The 23871-nt window shown below is 40.5% G+C and overlaps 2 protein-coding genes across 4 annotated transcripts in view; one reads left to right on the forward strand and one right to left on the reverse strand.

The window, feature by feature from the left end:
- Positions 1-11483, forward strand: nmd3 (NMD3 ribosome export adaptor). Its single transcript, XM_022245759.2, has 12 exons — positions 1-201; positions 3018-3152; positions 3890-3983; positions 4408-4617; positions 5238-5407; positions 5665-5761; positions 6018-6135; positions 6729-6880; positions 7782-7943; positions 8179-8318; positions 9214-9284; positions 9480-11483. Exons 1-12 carry the CDS (start codon positions 158-160, stop codon positions 9635-9637), a joined length of 1551 nt encoding a protein of 516 aa, XP_022101451.2. The 5' UTR covers positions 1-157; the 3' UTR covers positions 9638-11483.
- The window catches only part of LOC110985047 (uncharacterized), a 22800-nt gene continuing 9087 nt past the window's right edge, over positions 10159-23871 (reverse strand). For 2 of the 3 annotated variants that reach the window (XM_087132465.1, XM_087132464.1), the window contains exons 3-4: positions 14854-15154; positions 10159-14094 (exon numbers count right to left, since the gene is read on the reverse strand). In XM_087132465.1, the coding sequence (XP_086988591.1) occupies positions 13892-14094; positions 14854-15073 (423 nt within the window). In that variant the 5' untranslated portion in view covers positions 15074-15154 and the 3' untranslated portion in view covers positions 10159-13891. Of the gene's footprint in view, positions 14095-14853; positions 15155-20945; positions 21301-23871 lie in introns of those variants that run through there. The other variant, XM_087132466.1, reaches the window with a different exon arrangement.

Below are 23871 nucleotides of genomic sequence, written 5' to 3' on the forward strand. Positions count from 1 at the left end.
GCCAGCGAAAAGTGACGGTCACATATATATCATATCATGACACAGTACACAAGCGCATGTATTGCACAACACATGGGCCGCGTGGGTTGCTTATTTTTGCTCGTCGGAACGCAAACCCCGCATTAAAAGTTAAGAAAATCGCAGTGTCATAATAAACATGGAGTATTTGGAGCAAAATCAGACGAGTACCCAAGGCATCATGTAAGTTCAGTAAATTGGTGAAAATACTGAAATGCATTTGCATTATTGCAATGATTGATATTTACCTAACATTGCTGGGGCATGTTGGGCATTGGCACATGATTGGGGTTTGAGGATCAAATATTCACCATCCATATTACCGATTTTGCATGATCATGATCAAAGAACGTATAATGCCGCAGGCACAAGATGGGTAACTCTGTCCAAAAGGTGTAATTACCATGGGCGCTATTTGAGCAAGCGATACGCCTGCACAGTTCACGGTAATACACTGGCGCAGGCACTCAAGCTTTGCGTGCCTGTTGTGGCGTTAACGTGCACTGTGCAGTCGTATCGCTTGCTCAAATGGGCCCATGCGATCACAACTTTTACGCGTATTCACGGTGAAGTTCTCCATCTTGCGCCATTATGCAGCGCTATACGATCTTTGGTCATGATTATGATGACGATGCGTACTGGTATCAGGGTGTTCATTATCATTACTGTTTCTACAATAAGGAAAGCAAAGTTCACTTTTTCAAATTAACTGACATTCAGACCTTGAGGACCTGTTCCTTAAAGTAGCTCTAGTTTAGGTAAATTTTGACAATATTTAAGCAAGAATGCCAGAAATTTTACCTGAGTTCAGTGAAAGACGACTGAATCATGCCATTTTGTTTCACATCTTGTTACCCGACCCAGCCATTGTGGGTTGGCCTATACTAAGTTTCATAAAAGAAACTTTTATGGTTCCAGGTGAAGGAGCCAGACTACATGCGCTGATTCGTTGTCATTCACAGCTCTCCGTCGCATCATTTATGCTGCCATTTTACCCCATAATATTCCTTAAAAACTAAATCCCTTCCCTCTTTTCTTTCTGATATGAAAAAGGACATCATCACCAACTTATTTAGGTACGTTGTTTCGAAAAGGTAGACTTTATTTCCTTATTATAGGAATAGGGTGCTATTGGTAATGAACACCGGTATCAGGACATCTCATACCCGGGACAAATTGTACCTACTTCCCGAACGACAAAAAGTGAGGTTCTTTCTACAATCCTTACCTCCCATCCCTCGACGATCCGCACACATCCATAGCACATTCTCTGTGGCCCGTACGTCACGTGACAAAAACAGGCACAATGAGCCTTTATGTTGCTTTGGATACCAGTCCCCATAAATCTGTGGTCAGGGAACCACACTAATCACATATCGGGTCAACCATTTTGCAAGCGGGGAGGCACGATGTGATACACGCTGCATTGTCAAGCTAGCTGTTTACACACATTTAAAATGTTTGAGAAATATGTACTTCATGGAGTGATAATATTTTGCAAAGATTTGGTTGTGAAGTTGTGAGACTACTAAAGTTTCTGATTTCCACGCAATTCAGGGATTTGTTTATTGCAAAATGGTCGAGCTGATTTGTAATTTGTGTGGGTTCCCTGACCACAGATTTCCCAGACGTCTCTATACATAATCGTAGCGGGAGTAGTCGGAATTATGGGGACTGGTGTCCAAAGCAAAATACATGTTCGTTATGCGAACATGTCGCGCCTGTTTTTGTCACTTGAGGTGCGACCATGTGCAGAGAATGCACTATGGATGTGTGTGGATGGTTGAGGGATAGGTAAGGATTGTACAAAGAACCTCACTTTTTGGCTAATAATATAATGGGTTAAGTGCTACAAAATTTAATGACGGAAGTTCCTTATGTTAGCTATTATTAATAGGGTCTTCAGGGGAAATTTTGCTTAAGCAAGCACAAACAGATGTGTTATCCGGTAGGCTAACGGAGCAGCTTTCAAAATGCCATAGCGTGCGGAACTATAAAAAAGATTATTTCGGTAAGGTCTGTGGAGTAGTACCTTACCGTTCGGGAAGTAACTCATACCCAAAATTTCACACTCAGGACAACTCGTACCCGAGTCAACTCGTACCCGGGACATTCCATAGGCCTACCTGTAGGACAATTCATACCCGGTAATAAAAAATACACTTTGCCTCCAGATAATGATGCCAGCAATAGAAAAAAAATGAGCCCTCTCACTTGTGGGAGTTGACGACATCACAGCTACATGTACACAGCGCATATGGTGTTTCCTCATATCAGCTTACAAGTCACAGAGTGACTGTCTCCGTAGTCCAAATCACTTGGACTCTACAAATCTCCTCTTTTAACGTTTGGACATGGTCAGGCACAGTTGAGTCTAAGCATGCCAAGTACCCTCCATAGGCATTCCCTTCCATTAACTGATTTCAGAAAACTTTCACTCAAAATAGCTTGGTACATTGTCATATACCAGATCAAAATCCTCAGAATTCACCAAGTTGGTCCTTGAACTCCCTAATGTACCCACGTTAGGATTCAGCGGGAATCAGAGATACCAGTGAAGGTGGAAAGGGTTACTCACTTGTGGGAAGAAAAGAGGAATTTCCTGTTCACATCAAAAATGCTATTGTTGGCCGAGCTTGAAATTGCCGTCTGTTTCATGCAGTGATTCAAACTGTATGCTCATGTACCTGGAGACGACATTGTGATGCGCTGGCTGCGCTGGCAGACCATTCGCAATAAGAATATGTGCGTTGTCTACACATGCATGCTGATGACTGTTTGCTGAGCGCCACGTCTAATGTACAACTCTGTGGTCATAACTACTGAAAGTTGTGCTACTCAGGAAACAGCCGTCAGCACACACATGCAACATCGTTCTGCACACCGACAGTGGGCATTGTGAAGTACATCTGGACACATGAACACAATGTCATATGTTCCATTGACCTTTTTACCTCTCATATCTTACCTCCATTTCACTTCTGTCCATCCTGTCACAGTTTGTGTTGCCAGTGTGGAACTCCCATCCAGCCAAACCCAGCAAACATGTGCGTTGCATGCCTTCGCACACAGGTTGACATTACCGAAGGCATCCCCAAACAAGCTGTGCTGTATTTCTGTAAATCATGTGAACGGTATGTCCTTAAGCTCAATTTGATGAAAGTTCCTGAAATGCTCAGTCTAGTCATTAATACGTTAGTGTATCCTTTATGCTCAACTGTAGCACGCCCCTATTGATGTGGCATCCTCAAATTTCACTTTAATTGAAATTTTTATCAAGCTGTCAACATTCTATTCAAAAATCTTGGCTCAACAAAACCGCTACAAAGTTTGAATTGCGCGTACATTCTATGTTGCTTGATTTTCCCTTTTTTTTTATCAAAGTACACAATGAAATCTTTTGACTTGAGCCCCAAAATAAAAAAATGATTTAATTACAAACATTAATGGGGTCCGTGAGTGGAGGTGATCATAATTTATCAGAATTCAATTCATTAAATTTTAAAAAAATATGTAAAGTTTGGTATTTCTGAGATTGAAGTGTTCCACGATAGGGACCTCCCAGCTGAATCCAAGATGCCACTGTTTGTCATGACACTGGAACTGTTTACAGAACTCTATCAGGTATCAGTTATGGTATCAGTTATTTTCAATAAACAAGTTTGACAACACTGCATGTGTATATCGAGGGGAAATGCCAAAGTGCACCATGTTAGAGGACTCCACTATGCATATTATGGTCGGCCTCCATGTTTTTACTTTGCATATTTGTTGCTACTGGTGGATCTGCTTTACTAATGGATCCCAGTTCGCATAATTGATTAATTAATGGGCATACATGTACATGTAGATATCTGATCATTTGGCTCAGGTACCTACAACCACCTGCCCAGTGGATTAAGTGTGCCTTAGAGTCACGGGAACTCCTGGCAATCTGCCTGAAGAAGCTTAAAGGACTGAGCAAGGTAAGGGCATCTGTAGTTACTTCTAGGGTACTGATAGAAGAAACCCTGACCAAGGCAAAACCTTTTTTAGGCCACTGACCCTATCTGGAATATCCTGCAAAGGAAAAAGTGAGAAAAAAGACAATCAAAAGAATTACTGGGAGAGCATTTTGCAAAATTATTCTGTTGGTATGACTATTTGCAATTCATGATTTAGAGGATTAGGAATTTGAATATAGCTACTGGCCATATGTTGTGTCCACAGGCAAGCCACTTTACCCTAATTTGCCTCTTTCCACTGAGGAGAATAAATGGATGCCGCCATAGACAGAGAGTAACCAGCCCCTTTTTAAGGGAATTGAAATATTCTCTGCAGTTTCGTGTCAACAAAAATGGAGAGAAGCACTGGTCATTTTCTGTTCTTTTCTATTTCCATCATCTCTAGGTCAGACTTGTTGATGCCGGGTTCATCTGGACCGAGCCGCACTCTCGTCGCATCAAGCTGAAGCTGTCCATTCAGCGGGAGGTGATGGGTGGAGCTGTCCTGGAGCAAGTCTTTGTCGTCGAGTTTGTCGTCCAGACCCAGATGTGTCCCGACTGCCATCGTGTGGAGGCCAAAGACTTCTGGAAAGCTGTGGTGCAGCTCAGACAAAAGGTAGGCTATCAGAAAATCCACAGATCTGTAATTGAAGATAGAATCAGAATTGATTTTACCAGGATTTGTATCAATGTGTGAACTTCATATCTAAATAGTGTAGACAGTTGAAAGCAAATTTGAGGATTCTTCTGAACATTACATTTTCAGTTTCGATAATTTTTGTCAAGAGGAAGTAAAATCTGATGGGATTTAAAACTTTTCCGAGTGAAGGTGGCAAGTTAAGTAATAGGTTTGCGGCAGCTCCATGCAAAAATATTTCCATGTGTGGTGCTGAAAAGAACATTCCCTTAGATGGGACACATGACTTAACAGGAGGTTATTGGGCAGTTCATGAATGTGTGTACAATGTTGAAGTCTAGGTCCTTTTAAGACCATCACAAGACCTCCAGTCTGAATTCAGGTCACAGACTGTTCAAGTAAACTGCAACAAAAGCATTCCTTTGTCATGGTTCACCCTGTTACTTGTGACTTGTCATGTGTCTGGGTTGTGTCTTGTCTTGTGATGGTCTGGACTGCAACACTGCTTGTGTGTAACTACCTCCAAGCGAAGACAGTTCACAGTGTGAGTTCCTGACATCTCAAAACTCTCAATGCGCTTGTCTTTTCTCATCTCCCAGACATCGCACAAGAAAACATTCTTGTACCTGGAGCAGTTGATTTTGAGGCACAACGTGCACGTCAACACACTGAACATTAAGCAACATGACGGAGGACTGGACTTTTACTATGCCACAAAGGACCATGGTAGCAAGATGGTGGACTTCCTCATGGGCGTGGTGCCCTGCAGGTAAGCAACTGGTTACATGTCAAAAATCACAGTATTTTTTGTTCACATTTCCCCGTATAATCGTAGACCAGAGGGCTTAAATGCTACAGTGGATTGTGATATAAGCAGCGCCTTCTAGTTTTTAATAAAAGTCCAACCTCTCAACTACTTCTAGAAATCTTCATAACAGGCTTCGATAAATTGTCCTGGATACACCTCCCCACCAAACATTGCTGGCTGTGTTCCTGAATTGATGATTGACTTCTTTTATCTTCCAGGTACAAGACTTCTCAACAGCTTATCTCACATGATGTACACAACAACACCTACAACTACAAGTACACCTTCTCAGTTGAGATAGTGCCTATTTGTAAGGTCTGTTGGCCACTTGATAGCAGCTTTTATTCTCCACACCTTTCAGAAATGCAATTTCTCCTGCTAAAACTGATCTAGTTTTCTTGTATGGCTGAGGCTTCTTGTTACCTTAGTTGAATACGGCACTTTTGACTGCTGTTGAATGCCATTCATTTGAGCCAGAATACAGCAAATCACTTCGGCCTTTGTACACTTTTTTGGAATTGTGAAAACTGCGACCATTGATCGATCTCTTGAACAATGTTCTTACATGTAGGACAACGTTGTTTGCCTTCCGAAGAAGCTGGCTCGCTCACTTGGCAACATTGGCCAGATTTGTGTCTGCACCCGTGTCACAGCTGCCATACAGCTCATTGATCCACTTTCACTGCAAGGTAAGTCGTTTGGGTCAAGCAGTTACTGTAGTCAAGTACATTTTCATGAGTAGTAAAACTTTTTCCATAAGTTTAAATACTCTTCTTTGAGTGTGAGTACTCATCCCTGATTATGAGTACTTTTGCCACTACTTGGAGTATTCTTTCAAGAGTGTGAAATCTTATCCTACATTTATTGAGTAGTTTTCCACGAGTATGAGTACTTTCCTTGAGTATTGCTTCTTTTTTAAACCAAAAAAAAGGAGTAACTCATAATTCGGAACAGTTTGAGCAAGCTTTGATATGCCTTGCTCTTATTCTGTAATGGAAGGTCGTTAAACTAAGAACATGGTATTCCCGTCGGGAAGCTGCCATGTAGGTGCATAAAGTAGACCATTCCTGCGATGCATGAACATTCTGATAAAACGCTTATGTTTCAGTGGGAGTGGTCTAACGGAATGGGAATGCTGCTAACATGTAAAATACTCCCTTAAGTACTTTTTTAATTCTGAGGATTCAGGGAGGCTTTTGATATACTTTTAGAAGGTGAGTCGGGCGCATAAGTGCTTTTCTTGAAGCTGATCAAAATTTACTTTCTTTCAACTCTTTTCTAGTGGCTGAGATTCCAGCCACTACATACTGGCGAAGCCCTTTCAATAGCCTTTGTGAGCCCAAGCAGTTAACGGAGTACACTGTGCTACAAGTGGAACGTATCGAAGAGAAAGAAAGACGTCATGTTGCTGGGGAAGGATCCAGGTCAAACAAGGTATGGCAGGCAAAAGAAACAAAATATTTCAAAAAAAGCTTGCTGTATAATATATAATATACATTCATAAATACCTTTGATAGTGTCGCCATTACAGTTGGTTTAGAACCTTTCACATGATCACTCATAAAGTGTTATTCATAAATACCTCAGACAGTCTCCCTATTCAACAACGTGCAACCTGGCTGTGTATTAACATTTGATAGTGCCTGCTGTGTGAATCACCTGTTGGCACTTAGATAAGAGACAGTTAATAGATTCTAATTGGTCAAGACTCTGTGTGCACACGGCTCACCATGCAGGCCAAGTCCATATAAGGAGATTCTGTTAGACAAATTGCACAGGGAATATACCATAAAATGGACAGGGTGTCCAGGAAAGTGCAAGTCAAATTCTAGAACAAAATTGTTGGAAATCTATCATATAGTGACTTCCTATGTGACTCCCTAACTAAAAAAAGATATTTATGAATGGGGATAAATGAATGAACACTGATAATGCTCGAGTCGCAGGCGAGGGCATTAGTTGAGTCCGTTCTCCTGCTGAGCCAGTCTTTAATGCACGTTTAAGACAAGCCAAACACGTATTTATTCCCTTAAAAATGCACCATCTGGCCGATAAAACCACTTTTGCATTGTCTATGGAATTGAGACTGCTGTGAAATCTGGTCCCTTTTCCGTTGTCTTGATTGGATATTCACCATCATCACTTGAGGTTTGCACAACACTACCAATGAGTGCTCATTTTAAGAGTCCCAAATTCCCACTGGCACCTTGCATTCTCACTGTGCCATGCACATGCTGATCTTTATATAAGGAGACACCTCATGGCCACTTGTGAAAGGCACATACAGTAATTTGGCATGAGCAGTGGTTGAAAAAATTAATTTTTTTCCTTCCAGCATTTATTGGCAGATGTGTGGGTGATGCGGACCCAGGACTTAGGCGTATGTGACACCCAGTACCACTGTCGTAGTCACCTAGGCCACCTGTTAACGGCAGGTGACTTGGTTATGGGTTTTGACTTTACTAGAACCAACGTCAATGATGCAAACCTAGATCAGGTTGGTAGACCCATCACTTTCTGTATTACAGTCATAAAGCTTTCATCACAAGAATCTTTTCATTACATTTACAAATATTTAGACAAGTTACAGAAAGGGATCGTTGAATTGAATTTGGGATTTCTGGTCATTGAAATGAAAGTCAAACAATGCAGTACTTTAAATGATTTTCTGCAGAAGCAAACCTCAGCTTGATTCCATTCCTCAAACTGCAAATGATTTCATGCACTTTCAGGTGAGGAGTGATGTTCTTCCTGATGTCGTCCTCATTAAGAAACACTATGGGGACCGACAGAAGCGCCACCGCAAACGTAACTGGAAACTGAGGACATTACGCAAGGATGAGGAGGGATTGGACCCCGACAAGGCAGACAGGTAAGCGAGGACTTATCATGAGATATGTCCTCAGAGCTCCACTCTTTGGGAAATGCTGTCGTTGACTTGACCCAAAATGAAAAAAAAAATGTTATCTCTCCATTTTTAAGTTCAATTTTAGAAAGTTTAACCTTAACCACTTGCCGCCAGGGACTCCTGTTTTTATATGCATGGCCGGGGTGTCCGAAATCGGACAAAGGGGATCTGAGCCTTGTAACGAAAGACTGTACTCAGAACAAAAAACCAGGCTGCTGGGCATTACTGACATTTTTTCACTCTCAATAGTGGAGATAATTAAGCCTTGTTTTGAAACAGTATACCACGGTTTGGGGCATTTAGTGCCAGCGGATTACCACCGGGGACAAAAGGGCTCCACCTCCGCAGCGATGAGCCACACAGCACCGCTGCACGCTAATCTGGCCCCTGTTGAAAGAGGTCAGCAGTGCACTGTGCTATGTTCAGGAACAAAAGAAAGTTACATAACACCGCACATTTTGGGCTCTTTTTACAAGGCTGCATGCCTGGTTGAAATACTCGGGCGTCAATAGATTTTGTCTGTCAGACTAGAGTGGCTTAAAGTGGCCACCAGACATGATGAAATGATGAATTTGAAAACTGAAAATCTTGAAAAGGTCCCAATTATGTGCACTGCATTTTTCAAACCACCTGGTAGCAAGTGGTTAATCCCAGGGCCTCTTTCAACCTCATTCCCCTGGGTAGACACTGGGTTTGTTCTCTCTCTGACTGGTCATTGCTTACAGAAGCAGTGATGTCAACCTCATTCTCTTAGTTGTCTTCAACCTCAGCCTCAATTATAGATTCTGGGTAGAAGAATTATTTTCTTTTTTATTCTGATGAGCTACCTTTTATGTAACCTTGAATCTATTTTCTCCAGGGATTACATTGGTTTCCTTGAGGATCTCGAAGAAGATGCAGACTATAGGAAGAACGTCAACATCTATAAAGGTATGACGAGACTATTGCCATCGCAACAGTTTTTCTCAAAGCCCAGCCCTTTTTTCAAAATTATGTCAACTTAATCAAAATATAGGGACACTGAAAAAATGCCAGTTGTAAGGTAGCATGCCTTGTGATTTAGCACGGAAAAGGTATCATCTCGTTTGTTTACCGCTTGTTCAAACTTTTGGTTTGCTTCTCTAGACCGTAAAAAGGAAGTGGTTGTGGAGTCAAGCGACGATGATGATGCTCCCCGCATCAGTTTGCAAGAGATGCTCGATGACCTGCATTTGACTGATGATGATGAGGAGAGGCATCAGGTTGCTATGCAAGATGAGGCCACTGCCGTGGCAACACAGTGAATGATGAATAGTAACATAGGACAGGTATTCCAGGGGTGTTCATCATGTCCTGCCTTGGTGTTTGTCTCCATCAAACAGTTTGGCAGTGAAGCAAGAGCCTGAGGCTTCATTACAGAGAGCCTAATTTCAGTCATTAAGTTGTTTTGCAAGCTTCAAGTTCATTCTAGTTTTGGCCTCAGAATCAACTTTTATGGCCCGTCACCTGACTTTGAAGGTCGCAGCATATTGTGTCCATGTTTGGCTGCAAGAATATTAGATCCAGTAGGTCCAAGCTATGATGGAATACACATGTAGTTGCATTTATTTTAACCCACCCACCCCCGGTTCCCGTGTGAGAGTCGAACTTGAGACAAAGCATAGACTTGATATAATACAAATTCTCCAATAGTTTAAAAATCTTTGGCAGAAGTGGTCACTGATGTAACTCCCATGAATAATGCCTGCAATTGTAAACTTATTTCATTGAACAGGGCATGGAACGTTTCACTCAATTTAACACCAAACCACTCCAGACTGCTAACTTCCAATATCAGTCATTTTTATTCAAGCAATCTATAATTTGGAATTTGTATAGACAAAATATCAATAAATATACTTGGCATTTTTCCATCACAGAAAAGAGCCAAACAAACACCGCAGAGAGTGCATTGGCTGTTGCCCTCGAACAAAATTTAGAAATGAGGTAAATCAAATATTTTTTTTTAATATATTGACTGAATGTTACCAGTTTTTCTTGACAGATCCTTTACAAAAATGAGGCCATCACACTGTGTGTGCACTTTCCTACAGAGGTTATGCCCATCTTCCCAGGCAGTGCTTTTTTGTGGGGGGGATATGCTCAAAAAGTCTACTCATGTGTATCTCTATGGAGCACGAACACTGACCAGGAAGATGGCTGCCATGCATGACTTCGCTCGTCGCCCAGTGCCCCAATAGGCACTGGGAAGGGCTGATGGCGTTGCTCCGGTTTTAGTGAAGGAAATACGTCACACAGGGTCATAGCTAATGACACACAGAACATTGTAGGTAATTCCTGCCAGGCGCGCAAGTTCACTCAATGCCTTACACAAACAGCAGTTATCCATTGGATTTTTTTTCTTTTTCTTTCTCATTGCTGAAATCATTCTCAACACTTTATTCCTTTCTCTGAAATTGATCACGATAATTAACGATTTGAAATATACCCCCCAAAAGACACGTGGTCAGTGATACTTAGTGAGAAGATAAATTACCGCGGTGATTATTCCAAGGCCATGCTTTTATCATATAGCCGAATCTTGGCCCAAACCAAAGCATTGCCATTGGTGAACCAAAAAAATTAAAGTAACGCTTCGCTACACAGGAAGTGATAACCTCGCGATCACAGGTTGTGCACAATGTAGCCAATCACAGTGCAAAGCCATCAGCCCTTCCCTATTCAGGCGACGAGCAAAGTGCATAACCTGTATGGAGCCAGTAGGGCCCAACAGTCCACTGATTCCACAGGCAAGCACACATACACAGCGCGGTGTCATCAGTAAATGCGTTTAAAAAGCCAGCTGTCTTGTACCGTAGCTGCAACAATGGCAGTGTTGTAGTTGAGACCAGTCACAAGTGACAGAGAGAAGAGTGGCAAAGGAAAGGAATGCGTTTATCACAATTCATCTTAAAATCTTGCGACTTGATCTCAGACTGGAGGAGAGTGCTACTGTACAATTACCTGGAGATTATCTGATGTATAGATGCCATGTGTCAGAATTTATTTAGGTAGTTTAAAAAGCTAGATTTTACTAAGTCACTCAGCTTGACTGTCACAGCAGGTAACACAAACCAAGCATAATAAACTTGTACCTTTCACATACATGGATTGATATGTGCACAGATATTGCTTAATTACTTGTATCTCGACTTTTTTTTAGCTTTGGCACTACAAAAATGAATCATTACATGTAGTCTGCAATGGTTTCCACATAAAATACATTTCATCTAAAAGCTAAACAGGTGTTAGAGTGAAAGGAAAAGAACAGGTGTTATTTTGCTTCAGAATAATGAAATGACCTTGAATTATTTATGTACTGGGCAAGTAGCAGTGCCAGACATCAGGTGTTTGCTTTTACAGACTTCTACAGTTATTATATATGTTTAAGATCTTAGCTTGGTGCACCACATATGGAATACATCACACTGAGTGTGGATACTGTTTCTTTTTGACAGCAGTAACGGTGGCTGTCATGTATTTACTTCACAAGTAACTCTCCAGATATGTCTGCTAACACCTTTCCTGATTTGTTAAGAAAACCTCCACCGTACTAGAAACCAATGGATCATATCTGATATTTCACCAAATACATTAGACATTCAGCCCCATGTGAAGTCATTGTGGAGAGACTTAAGCCTCCACAGTCCTGGCGATGGTTTATAATGTATTACAGGGTGACAATAAATCCCGCACAGTCCTCCAAAACCGACTAGACATTTTAAAAATCTATAAAAGCTTCTTTATGCCAGGCAAGTTTCAGCAATTCCTAGGGCTTTGTTGCTGTGCATGTGATAAAAAAAGACTGGTATGTGTGGAGACCGTAAACAGCGATTGAGGGAAAAAGGAAACTGGTAACATAATGAACTTTACTGAAAACTGAAAAACAAATTTTCCGTGCAGGAATCTAGAGTGTCATGCACTTGTCAATACAGAAATTAAAATGCAGCCCGTTACATTTGTTCAAATAACCAGGACCTCTGCAAATGCTGCCAACACCAACTTCTTCCTACATCAACATTGAAAAAAAAAGCAAATCTCCAAATTCGCTCGATCAAACAACCACAGCACACATTTGAGCAGATCACCTGGTTTGATCCTGCACAAATTGCAAGGCAAAAGAACAAAATTAATCTAAAAACACCAAAACAAGATAAACTCTCAAAGTATTTTTTTTAAATGCTTATTTGTTAAAGAGTAACAGAATTCCCCAAATTGATGAATTTAAACAATGTCTTCAAGTTCTAACAACGCCATGTGTGTAACTTCTTTTCCTTGGGATATTGCTTGACTTTAACTTTCAACATTATTGCCTTACATGTATATCAACATTTTACTAGTTGCCATGGCACTGACCAATCACTTCCCAGGATTTAAATTAAGCAAAGAAGTTACTGATTTAGCTTCACCAAGATGAAAAAAAGCAAGACAAAAATTATCTTTTCATAAACACATGATTTTTTTACTTGCTTTGTGTCACAAATTTCTTTTAAGAGAGAAAACAATTTGAAATCGTTGGTTCTTTTCACAATCCTTAAAAAACATTTACACATTGCAGCACCTGTGTCCGAATATTTCCATCCATTAAAAACTGTTCATTATTGGGCAACAATGTACAACAGGTTGAATAACCTCAAAATCTATTTTGCCTAAAAATTAAAATGTCCCATGTTAAAAAAAGTTGAATCATACAATTACATCTGCACAAAGGATCTAATCATATCATTTTTCAACATTCAGCTGACACTGCAAACTGAACACGTCTCACGATTTTGTACAATAAAATTCCAGTTGCTTCATCAAACTGTTTTTCGTAACAGAAATTACTTATCTTTGAATTTCATTTCATTCTCTGTCATTGACTGAACCAAGGAAATGCCATTACAGCATCGACACTATGATCAAACAGTGCTACACCACACTAAGATAACTGAATAAGAAAACAAACACGAAAACAACCATTTCAGGTTGGATATTATACACACGTACACTTTTATTTACAGTAATGAGGAGATAATCATTTCTTATGCTACAATACTTACATGAGGCCTTGAAGAACATTTTGGAGACTGCTTGAGATGAGAATCAGCAATTGGTCGAAATATGGAGCTATTTTGTTCAACTTTCAGCAGTCCAATAGAACAGGTAAACGGACAGGGAGTGGAAAATTTAAATGTAGAAGTGCAAAGGTGAGCTGAGATAGTTGGTTAGGTGGAAGGTACATACACACTATGAACAGTTGAAGACTGGGTAATTTCTGAAAATTGTCAGCATATTTCTGGAAATTACAAATTGTCAGCACATTTCCAGAAATACCCTTTTTCTTCCTCACTTATTAAATTTATTGTTTCTTCATTTGAGAAGAAACATCAACATTATCCCTCAATACTTGAGCGGAGTTGGAAGAAAAGAAATATCTCTGAGCTCTCACATTTTACGTGAATGTTGCTTTCTTTTTGGGCTGATCACTTCAGAAATGCCACAATCTTGTCATCTTATTAAAGTGGTCTGGATGCTACTTAAATGGACTCTGACAGTTGGGATTGGTCCAGGTTCTTGGTGCAATCGTCCTCTTTGAGCTTAGGGATGGTCATCGGACCGCTACTTTGCAGGGGCGACCGTGGCATATTTGGGGACATGGGTGGGGTTGCTGGTGGGCTGGACTGTGGGCTGGACATGCTCCTGGTACGGCCTAGCATTTCACTCAGTCTCATAGGAACTGCTGCAAATAAAAAATACAAAGACGAAAAGGAAGAATTCAGCAAGGTCCAATTCAGGAAAAAGTTACAATGTCACAAGTGAAGAGGTCCTACAAGATGCTTTCCCGCTGAACCCCTTACTGGATGTCCTTGGTCTTCCAATGAGGGGGTCCTGTTTTTAAAAAGAGCAAAGGAAAGAGGACACATTGGGGAAGAGGAAAGAGACACAAGACGTGAAAACTTGCTCCTGCTGCATCAAAGAAAGTGGTAGTCCAGAGATGAAAATACTACTAGTAGATGGTACTAAGGGTGTATAACTGAGGACCTTTCCAAGAAAAAGGTTCTCAGTTTACAAAATGTTTATTTTATTTATTACAATCTTGAAAGAAGGTAACCCTTCCAATATTTCTCCTTTTGTTCACAACTGCAAATGCTGGCATACTTCATACATGGTCTCTGCCTACAATTGTCTTCAAAAAGCAAAAAAGAAAATGTCTCTGCCTACAATTATCCTCAAAAAAAGAGAAGAAAATACCAGCACTGATGTTTTGCTGAGTTGTGTGAATTTGTGTAATATGAATAAGCATCCCAGTTTCGTGCACATCATGGTGAAAAAGGATCTCAAGCATTAGCAATGAGGTTTCAAGTGAAACTGGAGTGCAAACGTAGTCCACGCGACACCCTCAACAGTCCAGGAGCTGGTGCGGTTGTTTTAGGTTGTACAGGAAGTATGTTGGATCAACTATAGGGCTGTTAGGGTAAATATTCCAAGATGCTCTTACTTGAGATCAATTGAGTGAGTGAGGTTGATCTGCTGTGGTCTGCAGGTGGCAAAGAGAAGGACAAAACGGGGGGTGATTCGGGGGGCGACTCTGGGGCAGTTGGGGCTGGGGGCTTGCCACCCTCCTGCATCTTGGCCTCGCGGGCATGCTGTCTCTGTAACTGCTGGTATCGGCGCAGGCTGTCGGGAGCCACAAAGCAACCGCCAGGTATAGTCGACATGATGACGTATGGAGGAGATGTCCAAGTCTACTGTGAGGAGAACGGAGGTCAGAGACAGGGAGCAAAAAAGAGGTGCCTAGCCTGTGGGACAGAGAAGGACATGGACAGGAGTTTAGTGAGTACAGTTCAGTTTAGAGTTGTAACAAGCCACCAATTTTTGTGACTAGAGTCATATCATTGTAATGTAGTGACTTGAATCAAGTCATTAGGAAAAAAGAATGAGTCAAGTATTTAATTGGAGTCAATTCAAGTCACAAATATTTGAACACTACAGTAGATAAAACAAGTCATTTTGGGCATTTTTAAATTTACATGTACCTCTAGGTTACTACATGCGGTCACATCACAACTTACTCTTGAGGATGACATGTTACAAACATGATAAAGCAGCAAAATAAGTCATTGCAATTACCGTTTCACAAAGAAGTTTGCTTTTATTTTGAGGATTCGATTCTTATTTGCTTTCATTTAAATTGAGTCTTCTGATGAGGGACTCAAGTCGAATAGCTTGCAGCGACTGAGTCTAGTCATTTACCAGTCAGGGCTTCAGTCAAGTTGCCAAAACTCCAGTCAATCATTGACATGAGTCACTACAACTCTAAATCAGTTCCTGGAAACCTGCTATTCTTAGATGCAAATAAGGACCAACATTATGGAGCTGCAAAGCCGTTGGCCAAGTGGCAACTTCTTTCTTGACCTTTCACCTCTACAGCTCGGATTTCATTCCTAGCCCAATCCACATGTGGAATGGGTTGAAGTCCCTACCTGATTCCATGGGATTTACCAAGAATATCTTCAAGGAGGTTCCCGAACCACTTCTGAAACTCTTCATATAACTTCTTCTTCACAGGTTTAGGAGCTACAGTGCCTACAGTGCCTACAGTGCTTTTGAAATCCTTGGCTACAGAAATGCTTCATAAACCTACATGTACAGTATAAGGGAAAAATGCCCAAGTCAGATGCCACTAGTTTCCCCTGCAGCGACTTATTAGCCACCTAAAAGCAATACACTGTCCTAAAAAGTCATATTCAGCAGCGAAATTATTGAGGTACCATATTCACTTCCATTGTAAATAACAGAAGTTTTTAGACCAGTCTCCTAGGGTTTGAGTACAGGTTGTCAAGTGGCATCGTTATGTGGACCTCTTACCCCCTGTTAGTACTAACACTATAAGCAGAACAGGAACTCCTTAAGAATCAATCTACATGTTCGTTATTTGCACCGAATCCCACAAAATGACCATGAATGAGACTCAACTTTTCAGGGAGCTTGTCTAAAAAAGTCAAACCGTAGTTTGCAAGCAGTCACACCATTTTGGAGTTTGCCAACTCTTTGCAACCAGCTGACTTTTGATTGCCTCTGCCTATTTTACAGGACTTAGGTTATTTTAAAAAATATGGTAGTACATTTATATTAAACTCAGAGGCACTGACTAACAACACTCCATATTATTGTAAAAATTGGCCGACATGTACCCAACACAGCGAGAGCAGTTAACCAGCGGAAGACGCGGTCGGGCATAACACTCAGGGCAAAGCAGCTGCCACGTCTGTTTTGGAGGAAGACTCCATTAATTAGGCATGAGCACTTCGTATAATACCTTAAACTGTTCAAGTTCTAACCAGGGACCTACAGTCGGCTACAAGGCAATTACCAAAACTATATTATGAGAGGTTATGGGTGATTCCAGAAATTAGGCGTCCAGTTATTTTGTGTTCCTGTCACATCTGACACATGATTTTGTAAGTTCAGAACACATTATCTAATTTCCAAGAGTGATGAATTAATGCAAAGTACTTGCCAAACAAATAGTAATAGTTTGAAATCAATTTTGGTGATATTTTCATGCCAAATAACAAAGGTCAGGTGTAACAGGGACACGAAAATGTCACACTTCTGGACCCCTAATTTCTGGAATTACTTTAATTCCTTTAATTTCAATACTGATGCCCCTGCACCTGTATGGCATTCAGCCCTCACTCATGCTTAGATAAATCAAACTGAGAGGATTAAGAAACGGCAGTTAACGGTTGTTAGATTTAATTTTAGGATATCAATACCAATTGTATGAAGCTGCCTTAAATGTTACCCAATTTGACACACTCTGTGATAGAAGGAAGGGAATTTGCTTTAAATTGGCTCAATCATTCATTAAATCTCCCCGATTTTTTCATCTGTGAGATTTCTAATCCACATCGGGGGCAGATCCAGAAAGTTTTCCAGGGTAGGGGGTTAGGCAGGCAATTTTTTTAATGAGTCATTTTTGTGGACAAGCAAAATGGTCCAGAAACATTATTATACATGCTAAACATTGTTGACAATGCTATTGGTGTGCTTACTTTAGTTAATTTTAGTATCTTCTCCATTTTTGCCTCTTTTCCCCATTTTTTGTCTCGGAGTGAGGGGGGGGAACTCATCCCATAAACCCACCTTGGATCAGTGCCTGCATGCAAACAAATTACATGTAAATGTATGCAGAACAGAGAGGTGCCAGTATAAATCTAGTCCTACTCCATCTCTCAATATGCTTTTGAATGATAGCTACCGGTACCTTGTAATTAAGTTGATATCAAGGCTTTATTCAGGAAATGTGGGTTCTTATACAGGAAACATATAAGTTTGTTTTTATCTGTACATGTACGTCCAAATGGTACGAACACGTTCATGTCAATGAATATGTTTCCTTTATCAGTTTTTGTTATTTTATTTTGTAAGATCATGCCTAATTCAGCCCTTTAGCGGCTGCGGAAATGAATGAAAAAATAACACCACCACCATAATGAGAACTAGCTGGACTTGGTAAAATCAAAATATATCCATGTGCATAACATGTGTACATGCAGAATATATTTGAGTCAGCTACAGAAAAGCCTCTGCTAAAGTAAACATATTCTGAAAGTACATGGAATTGGTGGTTGTGTGTCGTCTATTTGCCCAGTCCCCTGCCAATAATGAAACTTTGGGTATTCATTGATGACGACCCCCCATGATTTTATTTACTCATTATCACTGACTGGCTTTTTGAAATGATACATGCAGCACCTACTGACAGTAATCGCAATAATTGGGCAGGGTCTGCCTATGCTCTACAGAGGGGAATTTGTGGAGCACAGTGTGGATGGCATTTTACATACGGTGTGGATGTCGCGGTGGAATAAGCAAACACTTTATGTGGCAAGCAATTTTTTGTGCTCAACACTGCTTTGACATATTAACCAATTTAACGACTGCTCCTTTGTTACTTGTGGGAACTACACACAAACATTGAATGGACAAAGTTGGTGGCTCGGTCCTGAGTTTCCTAACAAAGAAAACTGTCCCCTCAATGTGGAGCTGGCTAAACAAATGCCTGATATATGCATCAAAAATTGCAATCGAAAAAGAAACAATCAGAATAAACTGCCATGTAGAAATCAGAATAAACATGTACAAGTACATGTAGTGACATTCTGAACCAGTGCAGCATGGCCAAGCCTCAGCAAAATTGCCTACGTGCATGACACAAAATTGCCTACGTGCATTACGCAACGTTTCTAGATGGACTATGGATTTTCAACCTGTCAGTTCCAGTACCAAACCGGACTACGTGACCAGTCAACTAAAATACACAACCCATATACATGTATCTTTCACTTCTCAAGGCCAAAGCATAAAAATGTTCTGTATATCATCAGCCTTTGGCCTACCTGTATTTTTAAGAGGTCGGAAAATTCTCTTTCCCAGCTTCACGTGGGTGAAGTGGCATGTAATGTCTGGCAAAGGCTCAATGCCTTTCGATCTTTAGCTTCTGAACTCTGACCTTAAAAACTAAACACAAACAGACTTGCATAACTGCTTCCTCCATGGGTGAGGCACCAAAAACTCTTCCATTTCAAAGGTTTTTTCCTTTCTATACTGCAGTGAAATTTCATTAACTTCATCCTGCAGTGATGAGGAATATCTTTGTCCCAGCCTGCAAATGAAACCAACTTCTCTCTCATTTGAAAATGAAACTGGCTGTTAGTTTTTATCGCTCAAATACATGTACTGGGTACAGAGCTACAAAATTGCTTCACTACAAAGTATCCCAAAGTAATTTTTCATAAAAAGAAAAAGAAAAACAAGGATATCTTCCCAACTGGCCTCACATCCGTGACCACATCCAATACAAAGTTGTACCGGTAAATCATCCACACAACGAGAGTTGGAAAGTTCATAAGGTGCACTGTGAGTCAAAATGACATAATATCGGAACATATTATTATCAAGGAGGCCAAAAAAATCCCATGCTGTCAGCTAGAGACAGTAGAGATTAGCACATACATGTACACGTACATGTATCATATCACAAATGATTGTGCATGAATGTAGCACACCATACTGCAAACATTCCTTGTCAGAAACCAATCATTATTATGGTCATACATACATGTCACAATTACCTACAATTACCTTCCCAAATCCATCAGAATCTACATATACCAGCAGGTACAGTGTTGGCTAGTTTTGTAGGATTCAGGGAAGGTAGGAACGTTCCTTGCAAGTTGAAACACTGTCTAAAGAGTAAGCCATTGGTTTCCTGTGCAGTGGAAAGGAGGATTTGGGAAGGGTCCTTTGGAGGATTTGGGAAGGGTCCTTTGGAGGATTTGGGAAGGGTCCTTTGGAGGATTTGGGAAGGGTCCTTTGGAGGATTTGGGAAGTTAGAAACAATGAGACATTTGAGGGTAAAATCAAACGAGTCAAACTTTCATTGAACTGAAATTAAGTAAACCTTCATGTGTCTATAGGGTGCAACAAATGACCGACGTGTTCCTTAAATTGTTGATTAGAATTACAACAGAATCATGCACAGAATCATGGTGAAGACATAACTGGATAAACAGAAAATTGGCAAGGTGTAAATGTTCCTTTCACGATTTATTTACACCAGGGAATTGCAAAAGCAGGAGAAAAAAAATCACCCACTGTAAAATAGCAAGCACTGCACCTGTCATACACCATAGCATCTATACCTTACATGTATGTTTGGAAGGATTTACTCTACAAATTCAATTCACAAAGGAGTTTGCAAATTTCAATTCTGGGAGAAAATGCACTTTAGTTCACTTTTGAAGAGTAATCAATTATTTGGGGGTCAAATTTTTACTTTCATTATCCAGCTAAACTGATGCATGACTTCACACATACAAGAACATGTACTTGAACATGAGTACTTCCTCTCCTAAATCTCACAAGGGATTAGAATTCTCGGCATGGGAACTAAAACCTTTTGTAAACACCAACTTCAAAATCCCCAATCCGCAACACCCAGAAATCCCTCACAAAAGCCAGACGAAAATGTGTGATGCTCCATTGTCACCTACCACTGCTGGTGGTAATGGTTTTCTTGGTAACAAACAAAAATACTGGAGCATGAATGCACAGTGAATGAAGCCTATTCTTATGAAACCATGACAGACTGACCCCACACCAAGACTGCCTGCAAATGCACGAACTCATGAATATTTCATGTTCTCTGCATCACCTTTATTAATTTACTTCAATCACACTCGGCGAGAGGTGAGCGACCACTTTCTTTCTTGTCCGATGCTGTGAGATGCAGTCATCACCATGGAAACACCAACAGACAAAAACTGAAGTCAGAATAGATTAACAGCTACATGTATACCGATATTTCTAGTACAGGAGCAAAGTTGCTACAAATATCAAACTACAGTTACATGTAATTACAAGTTACATGTAAATATCTCTCTTTTCCTTTTTTAGAATAGAGATTGAACAAACAAAAAAAGGTTTCTTTTACATAAAACTGAAGTTACTCACAAACCAGTGCATACATGTAGATGTAAATCAGACCATACATACCTTTTTCAATCAGCATTTCTGGCTTACCTTCAACTTTCGACTGCCTTCAAGTCCAGAAGAATTTCTTCAGTCCAGACAAGTGTGGCTCAAAATGATTTATTCCAATGCAAGAGCACTTGAATGTTTTCATCACCACTTTGAAGGAAATACATACTCATGTGTACATGTACATCTATCAACTGGCCAAGGGGACTAGAGAAATTGGACTACACAACTCCAAACTGATGCAATTGTGAAGTCAGGTTTCAACATGTACTGAAAAAGGAAACCTACAGATGAAGACCTTGAGGCAATAGGAGAGGGGGAGAGTACCAGTAAGCACCGGTACTCATCATCCTGCCTGAATTGTATGCAAGCAAAACTTTCTGAAATTTCCAGAAGCCAAAGACAAGGCCATTAGAAATAAGTATCACACAAGTTTGAACTCCCAGTTGGAAAGAAAAAAACACCCACAACATACCGGTAACAGGTTACTTGTAAATAGTCTTTGTAAATTAAACTTTCTGTACATGTAAGTCAATAATATACAGGAATTTATACATGTTCCTGTATAACTGAAGTACATGTACATACTGGTAAATACAGGTTAAAAATCACACAAAACTGACCTTAACCTGTAAAAAATACTAGCTGTGTATGTACGGTACATGTACCGCTATCTCCAACTTCAGGATTACACTTACCATACATTTACACTGTATGTAGACTACTTCAGAAATTGTGAGGTTAATAATGTTGGAAGCAAGATCATTATATGGTACTCATGGAGGATTTTTTATTCCTCAGTGGTGATTCAAAGCTCTGTATTAATGATCTTGCTTATCACTTAACTACAAGTAATCATTTGGGTAAATATCCATGGCCTGGGTAGTCTAGGGCACACTGATAGTGGGATTTTTCTTCAGAAAAAAAAAAAATTGCAATTCAGTTCATCCACGGCATTTTCACCAAATACATGTACGTGTGGAGTTGTTTTTGTAATTGAACAAAGAGATAGTCTTTATACAAGACTGTCAGAACTGTGACACATCAGGCTGATGGTTGTGTGAGTGTGTGTGGCATAATAAACTATGTCCTGTCTCTGGCTACTCTGCAATGGCACTGCACCATCACCACCATATGGAACCGTACCGAGAGAGAAAGCCAGACAGCACGGAAAGACAACACTGGACAAGCACATACATGTACAATAAATCACGTGCAAGAACGCTGCCTGGGAATGAACTACTGCAGCACTCATAAGAGCACTCTGATATGTTGCCTTGAGCAAGACTAATGTGGGCATGGCCTTTTATAAGATGCCATTCAGGAATGCTCAACAGTAACCAACAAGATCTCACGCCAATGTTCTGTTCCTATTGTTGTACCGATCAGGTTTCTGCCTGTTACCCATAAAGCTGATCTAAATGTTACCGGTATATCAAGGCCCTGGTTGGCATCAGGATAGCATCTTGAGTAACACCCTGAGGCACTACCCTGGAGGAGTGCCCAAAGGGCACAGTGACCAATATACATGTACATGTATAGTGTACATGAAGTCGCATTTCCTAATGCGAACACCAAGGATGCCAACGCCAAGAATGCACTCGCAATATTATTAACATCGATTGACCGAGATACGGCTTCATCAATGACAGGAAATTGGACTGCATTTTCAACCCTCTCTGCTAAAGCACTCAGTACTTGGAATCCACAAGGCAAAGTAAAGTGGCCTCATAAGAACAAGATCCTACACAGAATTACATAAACATGTGTACCGGTGCAAACCGGTATACATGTACATGGTCTTCACTTGCTAAATGGCATAATAGACATTCTAAGATTTGTTGTGTTCTCTGGTACCGGTACCGCTATGTCCCAAGCTACATGTAGTGCTGGTACTCCCCCCCCCCAGCTTGGTTCCAGAGCCTGCCAACCTTGCTAGGCAATCTCAGGTACTCCATCCAATGGTCCCTACATGTAGTTGTAATTGACCAAGTCAGACGGTAGGGGCACCTGACTGGTCAAAGTGACCACTCAGGCCAATCAATTTGTTTTTCCTTCTGTTATTAATTAATATATATACATGATCACATACATATTCATGGTCTTTTATATAGAGAACAATGGAATTTGACCGGTGTTATCGAACCAGACCAACATCTACATGTACCTGTGTCCAGGTCTTACATTAAAATGTGCAGACAATGGCTAGCAGACAGAGGTCAGTAAACTGGGCAAGTTCCAACATTCTTTAACTTTGTGTTGTGTCCTACTCCCTTAAATCTAGCTTGAGGTTCTACCGGTATCCTATACATGTATGTAGCTTTTATTAACAGCTGTCCGAATAGATTTTAAAAATTATAGGGAAGAGCAGACCTTCCCAACAGATTTAGCAAGAATTGTATTACAGATCCTGTCTGCACTTTTATAAAAGAAAAACTACATCTACAAACTACATGTACCGTTAATCTACCGGTAGCTACAGATATTGCAATGGATCATTTGGTTTTGACCAAAGATCGTATAGCGCTGAAGGCGCAAGATGGATAACTCTGCCCAAATGGTGTAATTACCATGGGCACCATTTGAGCAAGCGATATGCCTGCGCAGTTTACGGTAATGCTTGGGCACTTGCTCACCAGGTGCACGTGCCTGCTACAGCGCCTGCGCCTTTGCATTAATGTGCATTGCGCAGGCGTATCGTTGGCTCAAATGGCGCCTATGAGATTACAACATTTTACGTGTATTCATGGTGAAGTTCGCCATCTTGTGCAGCTATGCAGCGCTATACGATCTTTGGTTTTGACAGCTATCGGTATGAAATGATCGCAAATAAAAAAGACTTAGTTAGTCAAGAGTTTTGATAAACTATCATTCTTCACGGGTTTTTGACAATTTATAACTAAATGCTTGGACTGTACCTACTGTATGTGGCACCTACAATATGCAAATAATTTGTGCAAGTAACTTA

The sequence above is a fragment of the Acanthaster planci genome, linkage group LG02 (assembly GCF_054643075.1).
Source record: "Acanthaster planci isolate LZ-2023a linkage group LG02, COTS_SCS, whole genome shotgun sequence".
Lineage (NCBI taxonomy): Eukaryota > Metazoa > Echinodermata > Asteroidea > Valvatida > Acanthasteridae > Acanthaster > Acanthaster planci.